The following is a 22,195-nucleotide window of genomic DNA, read 5'->3' as shown; positions in this document are numbered from 1 at the left end:
ATAATGCTGTTGTTTTGTAATCCACTTCTCTAACAGGACCTGACAAAGTCAAGGTAAGACAAACAAAGTTAAATGAAAAAAACAATTGTTCTCTGGTGTGGTTATTTTTGCACTAGTCTCAACACAAATCACCTTTCAACATGCACAGTGTTGATTGTGTTTCTTGTGCATTACTGTTTTAGTAAATTGGTCTAATGGTCCAACTGGGTTAGCATAAGGTAAAAGGTAACTATTAATAGATGTAGGCATAAGTGTAATGTACAATCTATAACCAGTAATATGAACATACATCTATCATCTATGAATGAATGGATGATAACTCTTCCTCTTCCACTCCTCTCTCTCTCTCTCTCTCTCTCTCTCTCTCTCTCTCTCTCTCTCTCTCTCTCTCTCTCTCTCTCTCTCTCTCTCTCTCTCTCTCTCTCTCTCTCTCTCTCTCTCTCTCTCTCTCTGTGTAGTTTGGTAATGAAGCTCAGCAGCTGGAGTGGGCGAAGCGGGAGAGCGAACGGGCCGAGCGGGAACGTCTGAAGAGACTCCGGCAGCAGGAGCAGGAGGACCTGGAGCTGGCCATCGCGCTCAGCAAGGCCGAGATGTCCAACGCGTGACCTGAGCCTCTCTGTCAATACATACCGTATAGACACACAGCACAGCACATAGACACACTAACCTTCAGACACACACACACACACACACAATATAGACTGACATCCCTAATGGTCAGATCCACACACCCATGCACACACACACACAGCCACACAAAATACATTCATAGACTACGTTCTATACTAATTCTCATTATTCAGATGCATAGACTGATACACTCAACTCTCGACCACAAACTCTCTCACACACACACACACACACACACACACACACACACACACACACACACACACACACACACACACACACACACACACACACACGCCTCCTCTACATACATTCCCCACACTGAATCACTTAATGAACAATGTAAAAAAAAAAGAAAGAAAGAAAAGAAGTAAATTGAGGTGGGTTGGGCATGACCCTTGCGTAGGAAAAAAATAGAACTGTCTCCCAACTATGGGACTGGAACTGAATCCAGAGCTTGAGGTTTGAAACAAACAATCACGACGATGATACTCTCTTGTTGACATGAATGGATAGAATGTAAGGATAAAGGAAAGGAAGGTGAGTCTAGAGAGAGAGAGAGAGAGAGAGAGCTGCTGGGGTTTGACATGCCTGAATTGATGCACTGCGTACATGCACTAGAGTGGCTGGAGAGGGTATATATGTGACTAAAATGATGGTTCTGTCTTATGTCAGAGTATGCATCTACTCACTGGACTGGACTGGCCGGACGGACGGACGAGCTGACTCATGTTTAAGCAGTACTTTGACATTTTCGATGCTCAGTGTGATGTTTTCGTTTCAAGCCTTAGTTACGCTGTGGGAGGAAACCTTTCTATAATGACACCTAACTGCACCTGTGTGTGTGTGTGTGTGTGTGTGTGTGTGTGTGTGTGTGTGTGTGTGTGTGTGTGTGTGTGTGTGCGCGTGTGTTGAGTGTGTTGAGTGTCAGCATACCTGCTTGCAAGGTGCCAATAATAGAAATATTTTTCCCTCAATGAAACGTGGGCCTGATGACGAAACGGATCACGCTGCAATCCAAAATGCCAAGTTATACTTTTAAGAAGGGATTTTTTTCCACCCCACAGTATTGAATTGGGGAGATATGGATCTACCATTGAGTTTGCGATGGTATGTCTCATATCTGTGGATATTCAGTATTGCTGAGTTATGCTTATATGTTTTAGTGTGATTTTATTATGTTTTATGAGTGTAGAGCCATGATTGGGAGCCAACTTCTGTTTGCCGCTTCTAAAGATTGAGATCAAATTCTCTTTCTTTTAACACAGAATTACAGTAATATTTGAGAGCGTTTATTTTTTAAATGCCAGTTCTGCTTACAGATAGTGTCAACTCCTCTCCCAAAGTGGCTCATCCTGGTGTAGTGTGAATGTGAAACGTTTGTACTGACATTATACCTTGACATTGTCATTTGTTTTTGTCTTGGCACATGTCACATTGTGAGGAGGAAAGCCCCCCCCCCCCACCCCAGGCTGGTTAGCATTCCTGATTGAGTCTAATAATGCGTTATTAGCTTCCAGGTCATGGTGTCCCGGTCAATAGGCTCTATGCACAGCAGCCATATTATCACTTCCTTCACAGGTGTTACCAATAATACTAATGAAGGCTCTGTTGCATTTAGTGTGTTCTAGTGGTTCTCAAATTTAATTTCAAGAACCTCCATAACTTCCATTTGTACACTACTCAAGAGTTACACACCCGTAAGGGGCAATTTGGAACCCCCTCAAGGAACCACGAGGTCCCTGAACCCCAATTTTAGACCCACTGGTTTAACAAAGTGTTTCCAGTGAGCCAATATGCACAAAATCAGCACCCTGACTCTGTTTGACCAGAATGGAACAGAACCATCATTAGTATCATTGGCAACACCTGTGAATTTCTTCACAATATGGCTGCTGTGCATAGAGACTGTTATACTGTAAATGCAAAGAATGCTAGCGGTCATTTGGTTTGGGGGAGCTGGAGAAGTGCTAAAACTCATAATGTGACAAGTACTGTATCTGGCAAATGAAAATAGCAAGCCAAAATTAAGTCAGTGTATTATTTTAACTGATATCAACAAATTGTACAGATATATTTTCTTTGTCGGTGAGTTTGAGATTGTACTGTGTAGAGGAGGTGTGTGTGTGGTGAGCTATGGACGGTACTTTCTCTCTCTCACTCGGTCCCGTGTACATACTGTAGGTAAAAGGAGCTAACTATGCCTCTTCTCTTGACAGCTGTACGTTGATCATAATGCTGTGACACACCACACAATACCAACTATAAGGTATAAAACACCTGAAAGGCAAGATGAGGGAGTTCATGTTTTCACATTTTACCCTTTTCATTTCAATGATTTTTTACAAGAGGCTTATTTCAAGTCTTGTGACGAGTGTTATTTTATTATTTTTGGACTTTCTTTTTTTAAGAGTCAGTTTTCTGTTGTTGTATAATTTGTAGTTGAAACTAGACACTTCAGTTCTCCACAGACCAGCAAGCACAAAGCTGCAGTGTGGGCTTAAAGGAAGATTTGAAATGATGTGACCTGCTGAATTCAGGTTGCTCTACTACACACTGTCACTGTTATTAATCTATAACTGGAAAATGTACGCCGTTCCTTTTTGTTTTTTGGTGGCACAGTATGTCAGACTTTGTTTGTTACAAGGTTCAACCACTCACTTTGTTTTATATTTATGTGAATTGTTCCTTTACTTGAACTGCTACCCAGGGTTTCTGCTCCGTAGTGAACTTATCCTGTGAACTTTTGTGTCATATAATGAATTCGGAACGCAACGCCGGAGACTAACTTTGAGACGAATCAGTATTTTATTTAAAGCCCCTCTGTTGTAGCTTCAAGGGTCACGTTCTGTTTTATATATGACAGTGTTTAATCTATGTGTACGTCTCCATGACCACTCAAAAGCTTCAGTCAGTGTTTACTGACTGAAGCTTACTTAAATGTTACTTAAACATTACTTACATTATCTAAAGTTATACCTTTTACATTTTTTTATTTGTTGCTTTTTTATCACTGGGCACCTTTCACACAAAGTTAAGAAACTAGAACTTAATTTAATGACGATAATAAACACAAGGATATACAGGCATTGTTGTCATTCCTCATTGAGACCAAATGATACTACAAGGTTGCCTATTAACATATGGATAGCCGCTATCTTTTGGTTTCAGTGAAATTCTAACAATCTGTTTCTAGCTAACTTAAAGGACAAGCAGTCTTACCAGTGCCATGTGATGAAAGGTAACAGGCTAAAAATGTAAATGTCATGGTATGACATTTACTTTCCTTTGGAGGTTGCGTTCATGGTAGCCTTTGCAGATGATTCTGAAATGCCAGTCTAGGTGGGCTCACACTAAAGATTTCCTGAACAAATTTAGCTCCACAGACACTGTCCTTAATTGTCACAAATTATGAGATGGTGCAAAATTATTATCTATCATAAAAACTGTGACTTCCACACATTTTATTTGTATTTAATTGCTTTACTTTTGAGAAAAAGTCAAATTGTCGTAGTATGCATTCACTCTTAACCGGGCAGAGATACTTGGTTAGATTTGATGTTTTAGTGACTAATGCTGCCAGCTAGAAATGCAAACTGCCTCTTCCTTTTGTTGTTGTTTACATATCATACAATATAGCCATTATGAAGATGTATTAACGTATGAGAGATGTATCCTGGTACACGGCCCAATTATCCCTTCTCTCAAGCTGTACATAGCTTTTATAACATGCAGGCATCTAGGTCTGTGTAGCTTTGAACCTTCAAGTGATACGTTGGCATTTTGAATAGTAGTCTTGTTCTCTTCAGTAAGCGCTTGTCACCATTGTGCGGGGGGGACAGCTATTACACATTCTGAAGTTAGCATAGCTAACCAAGCGCCACTTCTTGTGGCACTCGGTACCGCTCTCCCTCCTCTTATACAGTCACTGAGACTCCTCCTCTGCTAGTTTTAATTCTCGGGTCCCTGGTGGTCAATTCGCTCTTGTATTTCCTGTCTTGTCAGTTCTCTTCCAACTCATTGAGTCTGGTCTGAAGCTGATGGCCGCTCTCCTTTTGCGAGTGCCCTTTCAGCTCTTGGCGTAGGTGTTTTGTGGCACTTGTTTGGCATGGATATAGCCAACAATATGGTCAAATTAGTTCTTTACTGAATGCAGAGGCACACTTTACTCAGGGTGTGGTTCTAAATTAAAATATATTAAGACAAAAGACATCAACATTACACTACAGTATTTACCCAACCTCTAAAATAGGACCAAACACTGTACACAGTATAAAGAAGAAACCAAAAGAAATAATCTGGGCTGAACGATGCCAATGTCTATAATTTAAACATCAATGCTACAGATAAACAGACGCACAAGACAGAAAAGAACAAACCACATTTCCAGAAATCCACTTACTGTATTCAGTAAAAAACATAACAGAAACAACAAATCATTTTCAAACCTGAATAAACATAATCAAACACACAGACCGGTGATCGGTCACTGCTCAAGTGTCTCTTGAGCCTTTTTGTATAGTAGGTCTTCATTTTGTTGCTAAAGCCTGATTTGTCCCTATAAAAAGCCTTCTCTCTCAGTGATATTAGATCCGGAGAGTGGCAACTGGACATTGAGTTTGTTTGTTTGATTTGTTAATGCTGTCAGCATTCTTCAATTTAGAATGCTAACAGCATTAGCCAGCAGTTTTCAGGTCGACTTAAGTGCCATTTAAGAAGCCCCCCCCCCCCCCCCCCCCCCCACACAACAATGTGACAGATGCTTTGCGAGGAAAAATGTCAAGACTAAAATTTAAAATGTCCCAAGTATCCTTTTCAATTTAGGCCCAGTCTGCCTGTGGTGTTGTAATCACAGCCAGATGTCTTGGCTGTGCTCAGAAAGCATAAACATTGTGAAACGTTCAGATAGGAACAGAAATTGATCATGTAGAACAGATGTGTCTTTAGCAGGAGTCAGTAATACCTGTGGCTCTGGGACGAGGCTCTGACTCTGGCCTCTCCAGATCTCAGTGTGAATGTGTGTTTCGCTTAGTCTTGTTACAAAGCTGCAGTGGTGGAAAAAGTATTATTATTTTTTACTTAAGTAAAAGTATCAATACTGCAATGTAGAAATACTCCGTTACAAGTAAAAGTCCGGAATAAAACATTTACTTGAGTAAAAGTACAAAAGTATTGGTATAAAAATGGACTTAAAGTACCAAAAGTAGAAAGTGCTCGTTGTGCAGAATGTCCCATTTCAAATGTATAAAAACTTTTGGAAATAGCAGATCTACAAGCTCACAATGCCACGCATTGTGGTGTTGTAGATCGGCTATTTTCAAATGGCCGAAATGTATATAGGGTTGAAGTGGTTAATGTATGTTTTGTAATACTAATCAAAATCTACAAAATAACTAGCAACTAAAGTTTTGAAATCATTTTAGGAGAGTAAAAGTATAATATTTGGAGTATTGTGGAGTAGAAGTAAAAGTACTGAAAATGGGAAATACTCAAGTAAAGTAAGAATACCTAAACATTTTACTTAAGTACAGTACTTAAGTAAATGTACTTAATTACTTTACACCACTGCTAAGCTGTTTTGCACACATTCTTCTGGACATCAACTGGGATCGGTGGGATTATGACAGTGTCAATATGAAGAAATGAAAGAGACATGGGAAAGATATTCAGGTTTTTTTTATTTGTTATTCCATGTTTAAGAGGCATATCTGTTCTTCATTGGGTTTCTGTCTCCTCTTTAGTACCTCAGCTCCACTTCCTTTCCCACGTACTGCCTAGGGTTGTCTGTTACATACTTGTACCGTTCATGCTGTATTCGTCTTTGATACTACCATTGTGCAATAGATTTGATTTGATTTTTTATCGTTTATTGTGTTCTGATACCTGTGAATCCAGTCTGATGTTATTTTTTTTTAATGATTATTTAAGTACCCGCCGCCACTGTCCTGGTACAGAAACTATATTTTAAGTGTCTCACTCCAGCACACTACTTATATATTTTTGATGTTCATTATTTAAAATGTTGGAATGTTTTACTGTTCTGTTCAATGTTTCACACAAGCGAGTCATGTCAGGCTTGTCTGAGGTTTTCTTTTTTCAAATGTTGGATATTTACTTCTGGAATGAAGCCCTTGACTTTCCCCTGTTGCTTGGTACATGCAGATGCTTAATAGTAAGCAGCCAATACAGATTGTTGAGGACATGTTTTATTGTTATTTTAAGTTCTGTTTTTATTTGAAGAGTGTTTCTTCTTTCTTTTTTTTTGGGTGATCTCAAAAGCTTGATGCATTCCTGTTTCCATGTTTGGTCTGCCTTAGACTGCCCTTCTTCCTATTTAGGTGAAATAATCCAAGCTGTCTTTAATAAGATGCATACGGTGTGTATAAAAATCTGTATAGTATCATGTCTGTTACATTTGTCCTATAACAAAGTCAAAGAGAAAGAAAAATAAGTCTTAACTTGATTTAAAACACCATTTTGGAGGATTTACTATGATTACACTTCTTCTGAAGTGTAATCAGTAGATGAAGAAAAGAACAGACGCTCTGGTTTATTTTGAATAGTGATCCTCTCTACATGGTCTGTGCTGTTTACTAGAATAAACATTTCAGTTAAATGAGAGAAAGGGCTTGATTTGTTTGAATGAATTTGTTTGCTTGATCTGTTTCAAGTCACAATCAGAAGTTATGTGTTGCCATGTATGGCATGGCAACATATATGGCAACATATATCTCACATGGCAACATATATCTCACACAGCACACTCATAGTGTAAAACACTACAATATCACAAAGCCCTTACATTCACTTGAACCTGTGATATAGAAAGGTTTGTGAGAGGCTGCGATGACGGTGGCTATATTATAGCTCCCTGTCCATAATCTATTCCTCATGGTCTTGGTCAGTATCATGTAAGTGTCATGGTCAGTATCATGTCAATCATGTCAGTATCATGTCAGTATCATGGTCAGTATCATGTCAATCATATCAGTATCATGGTCAGTATCATGTCAGTATCATGGTCAGTATCATGTCAGTCATGTCAGTATCATGCTGCAGGGCTGTGACAGGGCCTGACATGTTACCATGGTAACATGACGGGCCCTGTGATAGGGCCGTGACAGCCCTGCCATTCAGTGCTGTGAGAGGGGCCTGATGTGACAGGGCCTGACATCCATATACAATTCTACTTATAATCGTAACAGGCTTTTTCCCCCCTCTCCCTGGGAAGTAGGATAATAATTACATAATCGCATAGTACTAACAGTCCAGTTTAATGTAAAATCTGATATTTGGAAATCAGATGTTTCTAAATTATACACAATACACAATAAAAGTAAAGCTTACATTTTAATTGAGTGTGGTGTGGTGGGGGGTGGTAAGGGACCTGGATATTTGATAGGGGGCACTGGGCTAAAATAGGTTGAGAAACACTGAAGTAGAGGTTAAGGTTTCACAATACATAATGCAGGGTAGAAACAAGTTCCTCGACTACACCATTGTTCAATGTTTTTTTTTTTTTTCTTTTTCAGGGGTGGGGGTTGTTCTTTTCTATAGTTAGTGCTGGACTTGGGCCTGAAAAAAATAGCAGATCTACAAGCTCATAGCGGGCTTTTAGATCTGCAATTATTTTTTTTTAATCGTGAAAATTGGTGCAAATCTTTGAATATACAAATGTTTTTTAAAGCGAACTTTTTTTTACAAAAATCTTTGCTTCTGGGCGGTCCCTGGAACTAAATATTTTGAGATGGGGTCCGCCGCCAAACACATATAATTTTGGGGGGTCCTTGACATGAAAACCTTTGAGAACCACTGATATAGCAACGTAAGTTTCGTCAAAACAACTGTTAGGATTTAGACGACATTTGTAGAATCGGCCAAATTGCACAAATCTTCGCGATTTTTCAAAAATAGCAGATATACAAGCTCATAGCGCGGCACCGAGATAGCCAAAGAAATCTTAAAATGACACATACGTTCCCGGATTGAACACAATGCAATGTTCTTAATCAGTTATGTAGAAGGACAGACTCATCATACCTGATTGTAATATTGGAGAAATTCATCTCAGCTAATCGGGTTGAGGTGTATAAATGTAATGGTGGTCAAACATCATGTTCATAGACATGCTTTCAGCAGGACAGAGGTTCAGCAGGCCTGAGTTGAGGCCTACAGTAACAGCTACGTTCCTATATACTCAGACAGTGACAATGTGCAATGAATTACACTCACTTATATTCCAAGGATACAGCTGTGTAGTGTGAAATTAATGCTGTGCAAACAGAGCAGTCGTTTCTGGATGTATTAGTTGAAACCCAAGCAATCCACTGTGTTAGGGAATGCTAACTGTCTCCTTATGGAATAACAGGAAATTCCTAGGTAGGTTTGTGTTTACCCTATGGTAATGGAGAGGAGGAAATGAAAAGGCTATTGGCTTTTAACTGGGAATGTGGGTCAGGGAGAATTGGAGGATAAACGGAGGGTTTCGCCTCACCGACAACTTAATATCTCTTGCTCGCTCTCTCACTCTTTTATCTCTCCCCCTTTCTTTGCTCTTCCACCGTCCCATCTTTCTATCAGGCTCTCTTTACGTCTCCCATTCTCTTACACAAACTCTCGTTTCTCTCTCTCTCTGTTTACTTTAAGATCAAGGCACTCTTCAGGGGGAGATGGCGGGGGTTTACTTGGGGAAGATATTCCGATCATATTATGTGAGTGCCTTCACAGATGATCTTTTCTCCTCTTATGTTTACGTTTGCATTTAGGCATTCCCCTATCAGGCACTTACATCATAATGTAGTAATAGACCATTTACCCTCCAGAGAGAATGAAGCAAACACTGCACCCACCCCCCCCCCCGCCCCCAACCTGTGTGTGGTGTCACTTTCAGCCATGTCAGTTGAATGTTCCTGCTACAGTGTTTTCAACAGGAAGCAATAGAGCCAACACCCCCCTTTGCAGGAAAATTCCTAGAAATAATGGGATATTCCTGAGAGCTGAATACACAGGCACACGTGCACCCGTGATTACACATACTTGTGCACAGGGCTAATGGTAACAAGTCGCAGTGCTTCTACAAATTGGGCTCGCCAATAGCTACTGCTAACATTTGGGCAGTGGTGGAAAAGGTACTCACATTTTTTTTACTTGAGTAAAAGCATCAATACTGCAATGTAGAAATACTGTTACAAGTAAAAGTCTGGAATTCAAAATAGTGAATTTTAGTGAATAGTAAAAGTACAAAAGTATTGGTGTCAAAATGTACTTGACGTAACAAAAGTAGAAAGTACTCATTATGCAGAATGTTCTATTTCACAAGTGTTTGAATGTATGAAATATATAAAAAATCATTTGAAAATAGGTGTATTTGTGAGCATTGTGAGCTTGTAGATCTGCTATTTTCAAATGTCCAAAATGTAGGGCTGAAGTGGTTAATCTACAAAGTAACTAGTAAAGTTTTCAAATAAATGTAGTGGGGTAAAAGTACAATATTTGGATCCTAGGTGTAGAGGAGTAGAAGTAAAAGTATTGGAAATTTGAAATGCTCAAGTAAGGTATAAATACCTCAATTTTACTTAAGTAAATGTTACTTTCCACCACTGCATTTGGGTTGTTTTGCTTTCAATTCAAATTGCTGTGTAAAGTGCTCCATGCTCTGAACAAGTCGGTGCCATCGTGAAAAGCTAAATACTACATTGTCAATTAGCACAAATAACTCAAGCTGTGTAAATTAGACCTATTGTGTCTGGGAATTTTAAGCAGGAGCCAGACGCAGTAGAATGTAGACGGTATTCAGAGGGGAAATCTAGTTTTATTCCTCTAGCCAGACACAGAATACAGGATAAACAGGCAGCTAACAGGAACCAAGTAATAACTGAATAATTCATTCGGATTACAGCTTTCTTGTATGTCAGGTTTACAGAAAAAGGCTAAATAAACAGACTGTATCTGTTAAAGGGACAACACCATGAATTTTAACTTTTTCTTCTTTTGTGTGTTTTTGGTCTCCCCTAACTCTCTTCTATCCCCCAAAATACCCCAGTTTGAACACTCAGGCTTTCACAGCAAATCTGGGGTTTTCTGTAAATTGGTCTCACTCAAAACAGGCCAAACTGATTTGCACGTGACGTCACATCAGGGTACAATACCTCCCGTTTTTCAGTTCCAACCCCAAAAATATTTTTAAATGTTTTCCTTACTTTTTCCACACAGAACCAGGAGATAACATGCATACAAGACACAAAAGCTACAGAGACACAGGTGAAGATGATGGTCAATTAGGCCTAACACATGATTGGCTGGCACTTAAAAGACAACAATTAGCACAGGATTGGCTGGATGATGACAGACAGGTACTAGAAAAGTGTGCTCCTCGGAGCCTGGGTTGCCTACAAAGGGCCCGCAAACTTTGGTCATAGCCTCTTGGAAGCCAATATTTGCCAGTCTTTGATCAGTCTTGATCACATGACTATAGAGATAATGTGTACCGATTGGCGTGGTGTTTGGACAAATTCTGTAGGAGTAATATCAAAAAATTGTTTAGCAAAAATCGGCTTCCTGGTGGCGCTATAACAGGCCGATGTTACAAATTTGGGCCGGAAGTTTCTAGGGAGTGTGTGTTCTAGTCCAAAACGTGAATCGGCCTGTTATAGTGCCACTGTAAAATGTCTTTAGCTTTGGTAGAGAGTTCACTACATGGCTAACTTATACACCCCGACACCAGTATGCCGACAAGAGCATTTGGACCAGACCAGGATTGAGAGTTCAAAGTGTTTTATTGCCAGTCTGTGTACAACACATATGATGATGATGATGATGATGATGATGATGATTTAACTAAATAGGAGTGAAAGACAGAAACAATCAGTAACTTAAACAAACAGACAATCAGTAACTTAAACAAACTGAAAGCATAAGCAGACCGGCATAAATGTCTATCGAGCAAAATAAAGCAAGGAACATAAAGTCTAATAAACAGAAATCAAACTTACTTATAATGCATCGGAAGTGCTCACATAGCTGTGGGTTTCCTGCAGTGAATCTCTACCCTTCAGACAAAATGTTTGTCTGCTGGTTCAACCTGAGCCTATATAGGCCCACCCCAGCTGAACCAAACTAGGCTCAGATTGGGCCCCGCCCACTACTAAGTGACGATCAGTTTGTGAACTCTAATCCACCCACTCTCAGCTTGAGAGGGGGTGGATTTTGTACAGCCACCATAAGGCCGATTTGAAAAAGGTAGTGTGGCATTTCTTCCTTGGCCTAGTGGGGATGTGCGTGCAAAATTTCACAGCAATCGGACGCTGCGTTCATGATTTGAGGCATTTTGTACAAACCGGGCCGCTCCTGCAAACTTTGGATCAATCTTGATCACATGCCTATAGAGATGATGTGTAGCGATTTGCGTGATGTTTGGACAAAATCTGTAGGAGTAATGTTAAAGGAGTAAAATTACTTTAGAAAACATCGGCCTCCTGGTGGCGCTATAACAGCCCAACTACAAAGGAATACATGAAACAATAAAATGTTACTGCAAAATAAGAGAACACAAAAGGGAGGCAGATCCATATTATAAATCTATGGGCAGATCATGACATATTGAAGACGTTTGGATTTGAATTCTAATACAGTTCTGTGACGATATCCCCCTGTGTCTATATTTCATTTAAGCTCAACTATTTATTGTGAGGTACAGGTAAGGAACAGATGAGTCAGTCAGCATTCCAACAAGACAAGGAGACGAAAATGTTGTACGTGTTAAAGATACAATGCTTTAGGGTCTGCCTGAATCTTCTTTTGTGGTAAATTAGGAAAGCAACTTAGCATCACAATGAGTGGACAATTGGAATATATGTCTCATGGCACTATGGGGGAGAGTACAGTATAACCTATTTTAGGAATGTATCATCTAACACTGCACTACAACAACTTAATGCAAATTAACTCACAGGTAAAAGTCTGAATCCACTACCTACCCATTGGACGATTTAATGGGCTATGCGCACGCACACACGCACGCACACACACACATACACACACAAATGCACACACGCACACAGTCATATGTCACATTCCCCAAGGGCTATTTGCTCCACTCTGTAACCATTACACTAATCAGTAAAAGGAATCTGCTGTGTGCTTGAGCCCCCATCTGCAAGTCCCTTCTTTTTGGGGGTCCCCCCTTCTCCTCTGTCACGGCACAAACCTGATGCCCGGGGGGGGGGCTATGTTTTACAGACACAGCACCGAGAACCAGCACTGGATAGAAAAACAACTCTGTTAGCAATTTTAGGGGTTGACAGAAACACTTTGGTCACTGGACATGGAATAGACTGACATGAAGTCACGTACTCAGAACTGTGCAATCTGCACAGACGTTCACACACAGTAAAATCCTGAGTGTTCATTTAACCACACTATGTGCCCATTCTGGGATGAACATTAGGTGAGAATAGCCGATATATCTGCTATTTTCGGCAAAGATATTTAGTACAGGAGGGGGCCTAGTAAGTAGGCTATTGACCCCTGGGGGACCTCTGGTCATAGGGAGTCAACGGAGTCCCTCAGGTCTCAATACTAGTGTCTTTTCTGTTATTGTGGGGAAAGCTTTCGCTGAAAAAAGCCGATCAACAAGCTCACAACACAACGGATCGGCTATTTTCAGCGAAAGCTTTCCCCACAATACCGATGCTGGGGTTCAAGTGGTTAAGAGAGTTACAAATGGATAAATGAACACTGAGGATTTTACTGTGTCTACATTCACACATGGCAGAGACACACAGACAGACAGACAGACAGACAGACAGGGATTCTCCTGTAACCAATCAACTATGTTTTAGTTCAGCAGTTCCCAACTTTTTTCTGGATCAGGGCCCACAATCAATTGATTGTGGTCTGGCTTGGATCAATAGAACTAACATAGTATATGTTATAATGTATGTTCCTATTTAGCGGTGTCGCAATTTTCAGGGTTTTAAAGAAAAAATTACAGGCCTTTTTTCCATTTACCATTATGCTGTTTTAGTTGATCATGGAAGCTCCCCTCCCCCACACTGCCCTCAGGAGCATTTACCAGACATCAGATCTGAACAGCTGGTGAGAGGGAGGTATATATGTTGGAAGGATGGATGGAAAAATAGTTGAGGGGGAGGGGGGGGGGGGGGGGGGAGCATATGGGAGATAAAGATAAGAAGGGGAGTCAGAGGAGGTCAAAAACAGGAGATGGATGGATGTTAGCTGCTTTGGCTGACCATGTGTGTGTGTGCGTGTGCGTGTGCGTGTGCGTGTGCGTGTGCGTGCGCGTGCGCGTGCGCGTGCGCGCGCGTGTGCGTGCGTGCGTGCGTGCGTGCGTGCGTGCGTGCGTGCGTGCATGTGTTTTGATGGAGCAATGAATGTGTGTGCAAGTCAGTACAGGTGTGTATGTTGAGTTGATGCCCCACCCCCTTTTTTTATCACTTTCACTGGAGGATTTATTATAATGAAGCAATCCAATACCTCACTTCACAGCTGGAGTGAGGGTAATAGGTAATAGGAGGTTTAAATCAGATTACAAGTATTGAGGAACATGATTGGTTATTTGATAAATCATATGAGACTGAAGTTTGGACATGGTGACACTTGACTGTGGGGTGTGGCGTGTCCCAGTCAGCCACAGTGGAGCTGTTTTCCCAGCAGATGGCATCCTCATCCCATGGAATTCCCACATTTGGCCTGCCAGTGGCTCTACTCTACCCCAGTAGTAGGATGTCCTGCCAGGGAAGGGGTTTCCTGGCATGGCTGATATCTGCCTTGTATTAGGAATGTGCATGCATTTAACACAGTTGTCTTTATAGTAGGTATGAGCTTACATGTTTTTATTAAAGCATACCTAATTTAGCATACCTAATTTAGTTTGAGTCCATGACTTCTCTGCTCTAACCTGACACCGTCAAATGGAAGAAGCTTGCGACACAACTTTGTTTCACAGGCTAGTCAGTTTATCTCTGCTCACTGTCGGTGTCAGAATGTGTGTTGTGGGGCAGTAGCAGTGCATGCACAGCAGAATCTGTGTTCATCTAACTCTTGAAGTGTAAAAATTAACCCAGGAATTGTCTGTGTACCACCTTCTTCAATTTAATATGATTTTCATCCACATTTAAGTCACATGTCCGACAAAGTTTGCACTTGATACCAAGGTTCAGACACTCTGATCAGAGCTTCTCGCAGCTAGCTTACATAAAATCATTACTAGTATTGGTTTCATTGGAAATCTTTAGTGTCATAAGGTCTAAATTCTGTTTTGAAAGCCTTTACACCCAACTGAGTGGAAAGCTCTGGGGGGAAACGTTGTTATTCTGTTTTCATGGATCAGTTTTCAACATGCCTCCCTCTCCAGTTTTTTTCCCACATACTTTTGATTTATGTCCGTTTTATGTTAATATCCAGCTGGAGCATGAATAGTTCTAAATGCACTAAATGAGGAGTTCCTATGTGTGATCGGCCATAAGACGAGATCAACCAAATGTGCAGCTACACTGTGTCTAGCTAAAGGTCTGATTCATGCGTCAGATAGACAGATACATGACGAAAGATAATTGATAAACATGATAGGATGTCTTTTTTCAGCAGAGGAAATATGAATTCCAGAGAGCAAGTTCCTGACTTTACATGTTGACATCATAGTATAAAGACACAGTTCCCTGGTTTATTGTTTTGGGACTGAGTTTTTTGTGTTCACACATTTTGCAAACTAAAAGTTGTATTTCCTGTTAAAGGTGTCCAATCAAGAAACTGGGAATCAGCTATGGCAGTTGTCTAAAACATTACATTTTTATGATTCCATCAAATGGAAGTGTATGGAATAGCCGACAGCGAGTTCAGCTGGAGTCCTTGCTTCTCAGCTCAATAAATGTTCACTGATGTTATCTAAAACAGAGGAGTTTATGGAGTGCTATGGCACAGAGCCAAGCTGTCCTCTCATGAATGCTTTTATGCACAGATATAAAGATATACAAAGACATAGACAGCAATAAACCGAGATTGAGACTGAGATTGTGTTGTATAAAATGTCAAGCTGTTTGTAACCATTTTGTTTTTGTGAATTGATTTCACAATGACACATTTCTACTACGCACAGGAAAATACTCCTCAGAAAACTCCTCAGTCGTTTCACATGCCCGTCTCCATTTGGAAGGCACCACTGATGATGGCGACATAGAAAATGTGACAACTTGCTCCATCCATACACATGGCTGCACAGCTGCAGTACACGCAAACCAACGTTTACACCATCTGACCCGCCAGCTCTTGGTTCAATCTTCCCACACAACGGGTACAGACACAAATAATACAACTACTGTACAGAGCAGGAAAAAAGTGAAATGAAAATTGTTTGATTTTTCACTTGAGCAAATGTGCTAATGATAGAGGCGGTGGTTCCTCTTTTCTCAGTACAGGCCACCCTGAAGATGACACAGGGCCAAATACACCCATGTCCTCTGATCACTTCATTATTTGGAACTTCGTAGAGGTAGTGAAGGGCTGCTGACTTAATTTTAGGTGCCCATCTGGCATATTCTCCTCTATTCCGCTCTGCATACCGTTGCGGATGACAGCATTGTTTTTTGCATCTTCTCACGGCAAATCTGACCTTGTGACCTTTCACAACAGGGCACGAGAGTGCCTTCTCTTCCGGTCTTTCTCTCCATCTCCCTCTCTCTGTATTTCTCTCTCTTTTCTCTGTTGTCTTTGCTTCTTAACCCCTGCATGTCTCTCTCTCTCTCTCTCTCTCTCTCTCTCTCTCTCTCTCTCTCTCTCTCTCTCTCTCTCTCTCTCTCTCTCTCTCTCTCCCTCTTAAGATCGCTCTATGTATAACTAGGCAGGCAGCACTCAGCTCATTCCAATCGCAACAAGGGTTTTATTCTGAGGTCAATTAGATCTTTATAGCCTCAGAGAGTAGTCAACTGACCAGAGTAAAACCAACCACAGATCCCTTATCAGGTGGACAGCACCAGGAATAGACCTGAATGCATTTGAAAAATGTACAGTATGTGAATTCCTCTCTGTCTTCCAATTTCTCTCTCTCTCTTTCTCTCTCCCCCCTTTCTCTTCCTCATTCCCTTTCAACCTTCATTCATCAACCTTTGTCATTCCCGCTCTCCTTTCTTTCTTTCGCTTTCTTTCGTCATCTCTGTGTTGCTGTATCATTCTTGCTCTTTACCTCTTGTTGTCTCTGTTGACTCTCTTTTACCTAGAGACAGACTTAAAGAAAAGGTCACATTGTGACCCTGTTGAAGTTGTACGAATAGAATGGCGACACTCACATACGTACCCCCTCGTCTTTCTTTCTTTTACGAGGCCTCTGTCTGGAGAAGCTTTCTCTCAGATGCGTGACCCTTCATTCAAGTTCAACAGATTTTCTCCTCATCCCCGGTGAACTCTGCTTCATCCCGGCAGGTCCCTTTAGTTTATTTGACACTGGGTTTCTCTTTCTTTCTCCCTCCTCGCTCGCTCTCTCCCTCCTGCACCCCCCACATCCCCCCTCCCCCTCCCTGCGGTGCGCCCCTATGCCCAGACGTGGCCTATATCTATATCTAGCCTCTGTAATTATGTCAATGTAATGTTTGTATTTATAGGCATCTGCCACCGCTTACTGGCAGCGGCTCTGTCACAGCTGGAAAACATTGCTCCTCACATCCAGACTTTTGCAGGCCAAGGACTTGTGTTTGGAGGTAGTGGGACAAGGATGGGATGTTGCTGGAGGAAGACACCTTCTGTCTCAGTAACCAGTGGATAAATAAGCATGCTTCATGGCTGTTATGTAGCCTTGATGCCTAAGATAATGATGATGATGTAGCTTCTTGATGCTTGTCTTCTCTTGTTTAGTAGTGTGTGTGTGTGTGTGTGTGTGTGTGTGTGTGTGTGTGTGTGTGTGTGTGTGTGTGTGTGTGTGTGTGTGTGTGTGTGTGTGTGTGTGTGTGTGTGTGTGTGTGTGTGTGTGCGTGTGTGTGCGTGTGTGTGTGTGCGTGCAACCCTCTATCCATAGTAAATCACGTTTCAGCAGGCAGGAATAATGTAGTTCAATTAGTTTAATATGTACATTAAAATAAACTATTTACATTATATAAAAAGATACTATTTACAAGGCAGTACATTTTACTCAAGACAAAAACACATTCGTCTTAACGCCAAAGACCCAAGTATAGCCCTTTGACAATCACGTCGCAATGAGATGGCATGCACTCTGTTAGACTTCCTAAGTTTAAAAGACCCCTGACTTCAAATGGTATTTGATGACAGATGGACACACTCACAGACAGAACATTCAATTCAAGCCTCGGGAAGAAAGACTGTAAAGGCAGTTTTAGAACAAAACATTGTCTCGAAGCTTATTTCATGTGCTGTTTAACAGTTACAAATATAACACATATTATATAAACTTTGATTGTCTTTAGCCAGTGGAAAATATGGCACTCGTAAGATGTGTAATAATATGGTATAAGGCACTAATTGTGACAATACATCATTTTTTTTGTTGCTTTTATCAATTGTTCAAAAAACATTGTCTACTTCCAGTTGCTTCAGTGGTGTGTGCGTGTAGGTCCTGCCTGACATGGTGAGTGATGGAATGCATCTTTGGTGTTTTTACAAACATTATTCCAAAAGTAGTACCAGCTACATATAAAAATCGTCCAAACAGAATTCAAAAGTTTCTGTCAAAACTGACTGGTTCGCATGGTTTTGTTGTCATGTTCCTTTGTTGTCGTTCTTATTCAAGAAAAATAACATTTAAATAAACAAAACAAAAAACAAAAAAACAGGAAAAAAGACAATACATTTTTCATGACTCTGCTGGTGGTCTTGGTTCTTAAGTGTTCAATAGAAGTCCTTCAGTTTTTTTTTTGTTTTTCTTGTGTGATTTTCCTCACATGTGTCGTTTCATGTGCAGAGCCAGATGGTCAGAGCGAGAGAAGGCACGTTCACAGAGGTGACACTGAAACGGCCTGTGTCCAGTGTGCTTGCGGAAGTGGCGCGTGAGCTCGTCGGAGCGGGCGAACTTCCAACCGCAGCCCTCCCAGCTGCAGTGGTATGGCTTCTCACCTGCAACACAGAAACACATACAGAACATGAGTATACTGAATACTGATACGTTATTAACATCACAAACAAACCAAGTGTCAAGTGTGTCATCTTGTGAAGCCACTTGGCAAAGACAACTGACAGGTGTCATTTAGGCTACTATACAGTCTATGACATTGGATACCATTTGGCACATTGGATAATAACATATAGTAACATATAATAACATATAGGCTCATTAAAACATATTGGGTAGCTCATTAAAAGATAGTGTGTATAAATAGGCTCATTAAAAGATAATGTGTATAAATAGGCTAAATAAAACATATTGTGTATAAATAGGGAATAGGCCCATCAAAAGATACTGGGTATAAATAGAATCATTAACACATATTGGGTATAAATAGGCTCATTAAAACATATGTGGTATAAATAGGATCATTAAAACATATTGGGTATAAATAGGCTCATTAAAACATATTGGGTAGCCTATAAATAAACATCTTAGGGACATATATGCCTACCAGTGTGAGTCCTGTGGTGAGCCTTCAGGTGTGAACTCTTGGTGTAGGTCTTGCCGCATCCAGCAAACGTGCAGGTGTGCGTGGCGGTGCGCTTCCTCGGCCAGGACCTGCGCCCTCTCTTCGGCTTGTTGTCCATCATCTCCAGCGGGGAGGAGGGCGGGGTGAGGAGCACCCTCTGCTGCTGCTGGCTGGCCGGCCCACCGGGCTGCTGCTGCATGCCCACCATGGCCGCCTCGTCCCCGTACATGCCCGGGAACTGGTGCTGCTGGTGGTGGTGGTGATGGTGGTGGTGCGCGCCGGGGAACGAGAGCTGCATCCCGGGATGATGAGGGTGAGGGTACGGGGTCTGGTTCGCGGGGCGGTGGTGCGGGTGGAAGCTCTGCTGGGGGAACGTCAGGGAGGTGGAGGAGTGACACATCTGGGTCTGCTGCTGGTGGCACTCGGAGCTCATCAGGTCGTCGGGGCTCAGAGGAGGCGTCATGCTCCCGATGCCAGCCTGCGGGGAGTTGGCCAGCCTGGGCTGCTGGTGGTCGAAGGACATCATGCAGGAGACGCTGCCCTCGTGCTTGATCTTGGTGCTGCAGCTCTGAGGCACCATGCCCACGGCGGGGCCGTACGTGTCCAAAGGCTCCGTCTTGATGACCGGCCCGGGCTGCTGCTGCTGCTGCTGCTCCCCGTATAATATGTCCTGATGGGGAGAGGAGCTGAGCAGGAACCGGCCCTGGATGCCCGGGCAGAAGCTGCTGCTGTCCACGTCGGAGCGGAGCAGCTCGGCCATCAGGCTGGTGCTGTAGGGCGGAGGAGGGGAGCTCAGGTCCGGGACGGAGGAGCCGTACATGATCCCCGCGGTGTGATACATGTCCTGTAGCCGGTACGACTCTCCTGTCCCCGTGGAGGAGGAGGAGGGAGAGCCGCTGTCAGAGCCGGCCGTGTTCGCTAGAATAAACTCCAGATCCAAGAACTTATCGAGGTCCTCGTCGTCTTTCCCTCCTCTCCCCAGGCAGCCGCTGTCCATCCCGGGCGAGATGCTGTCCATGTCGCCCTGCTTCCACCTCTGGAACGGAACGGGACAGAGAGGGACAAGTTTGAGTTACCTTGGTTAGATGTCACAATATGACAGATCTACTCTAACTAACTCATCTAGAACCAATGCTGTAAATAGTGGGATATTGTATTTATTGTATGGCAAAATACCCCTATGTACAGCGCAAAACAAATAGTCTTTAACGTTTGTGAATGTACATAAGTTTATCTTATTGTAATGTTTCACGCACCGAGCTGGAAATCGGACCCCGATCTCCAGCTCAATAGACCGGCAGGTAACAAGCAACGCCAAGAGAGAGAGAGAGAGCTATTCAAATTGCGTTATGCAAGATGTAAATATGTATAATAGTATTCAGGTTTACTTACATCTTCCCAGCATTTTTCCTTGTGGTTCGAGAATGTAGATATTGAGGGTAAAATGGTCCCACCACTCAAAGCCATGTCCATACAGTTGTAAAGAAGTTGATATTCCAATATAAAAAAAAACACTTGTACAAAAATCTGTTGAAAAGACAACTTTTTTTTAAAGTCCCCAACACAGCAGAAGCTATTAGAAGAAACAGCGCTTCTTCTGTCGTCTCGCTGGGTTCTCCTGCTTCAGAGTCATGTGCAGAATGACTGTAGGAGCTGCTGTGATATCTTATAAATATATGAACCAACACACAGACCAATACGAGGCTAAAGGAAGCGTGTTGTTGTAGGACCGACGCGCTTTACGCAGCGCTCAGAGTCTCAGCCCCCTAAATTTAGCCTTGGTATAAAAGGCAGTGTCTCTGTTCGCTGCTACAGTCAGAAGTCAGAAGGATCGCGGCTCTATGTTCAGATTGTTCACCAGGCTGCTTATAAAGCTTGTGTGGAACTGTGGATGCAGATATAACCCGCCCCTACCGAGGCTCCGCTCCGCCAAACCTGTTCAACAAGTAGCCCAGTGACTTAGAGCCAACAGAGAGATCCTCCCCCAAGCAGGGCAATTAACACATTGTTGGGACACGAAATGTAAAGACACGTGCTGCATGAATAAAGATCGGTGTTGCCATGTTTTGTGAGAGAAGCAAGCAACTCGGTCCTAGGAAAACAAGCCCCAAAAGAAGCAACTCTATAGGCCACATGAGCACTTTAAACCTATATGCATACGGTGGCGCCATGATAGGGCAATGTTAAAATGGTGACATTTGTTCCTCAACATAGTGCGAATGTGTGTGCAGAGTTTCACCGCAATCGGACGCTGCATTCATGATTTGCGGCATTTTGTTCAAAACGGGCCACTCCGGCAAAGTTCAGATGTCAATCTTAGCCAATCAGGATGGAATATGAAAAATCAAACAGATCCATCTTGATCAATTGACTATATGACTCATGTGTACCGATTTGCATAAAATTAGGATAAAATCTGAAGGAGTAATATACATTTCTTTTTTTACATAAGTCGGCCTCTTGGTGGCGCTATTAAAGGCAGATGTGAAAAATGCAGGCAAATGTTTTTCCTTGGCCTCCAGGGAGTGCATATACAAAGTTTTACAGATCAGTGCAGTTATAGGTAAAAACTCAAATCGGCCTGTTATAGCGCCACCATGAGGCTGAGTTAAATAAATTCAATTAATTTCTTCCTGGGCCTGGTGGAAATGTGCGTGCAAAATTTCACGGAAACAGGACGTTGCGTTCATGATTTGAGGCATTTTGTTCAAAACAGAGCATTCCTGCAAACTTTGGAAGCCAATCTTAGCCAATTAGGATGGAATATGAAAAATCTGAAAGACCTTTTTTGTTTAATGACTATAAAGATACTGCATACCGATTTGCGTGATGTTTGGACAACAATTGTAGGAGTACTGTCAACAAAAATGTGTTTAAAAAAAATTGGCCTCCTGGTGGCGCTATAACAGGCTGCATGTGAAACATTTGGGGCAGAGGTTCTGCTCTGGCACCCAGGGAGTGTGCTT

At 41.9% G+C, this 22,195-nt stretch overlaps 3 protein-coding genes across 7 annotated transcripts in view; 2 read left to right on the top strand and 1 right to left on the bottom strand.

Moving 5' to 3' along the window:
* eps15l1a (epidermal growth factor receptor pathway substrate 15-like 1a) overlaps nt 1-2,093 on the top strand; it is a 58,205-nt gene extending 56,112 nt beyond the window's left edge. For all 4 annotated transcript variants that reach the window (XM_084066506.1, XM_084066507.1, XM_084066505.1 and 1 more), the window contains 2 exons: nt 37-53; nt 459-2,093. In XM_084066506.1, the coding sequence (XP_083922632.1) occupies nt 37-53; nt 459-605 (164 nt within the window). In that variant the 3' untranslated portion in view covers nt 606-2,093. The remainder of the gene's footprint in view (nt 1-36; nt 54-458) is intronic.
* The window catches only part of LOC311051848 (UV excision repair protein RAD23 homolog A-like), a 110,689-nt gene that overhangs the window by 70,769 nt on the left and 17,725 nt on the right, over nt 1-22,195 (top strand). The window lies entirely within an intron of this gene.
* On the bottom strand, nt 17,679-21,085 carry LOC311052700 (Krueppel-like factor 2). Its single transcript, XM_084067825.1, has 3 exons — nt 20,622-21,085; nt 19,212-20,265; nt 17,679-18,708 (listed from the first exon to the last, which is right to left on the bottom strand). The coding sequence occupies exons 1-3, from the start codon at nt 20,700-20,702 to the stop codon at nt 18,533-18,535; spliced, it is 1,311 nt and encodes a 436-aa protein (XP_083923951.1). The 5' UTR covers nt 20,703-21,085; the 3' UTR covers nt 17,679-18,532.

This window comes from Gymnoscopelus microlampas (genome assembly GCF_963454915.1).
Source record: "Gymnoscopelus microlampas genome assembly, chromosome: 9".
Classification (NCBI taxonomy): domain Eukaryota; kingdom Metazoa; phylum Chordata; class Actinopteri; order Myctophiformes; family Myctophidae; genus Gymnoscopelus; species Gymnoscopelus microlampas.
This window is presented reverse-complemented; position numbering and strand designations above follow the sequence as displayed.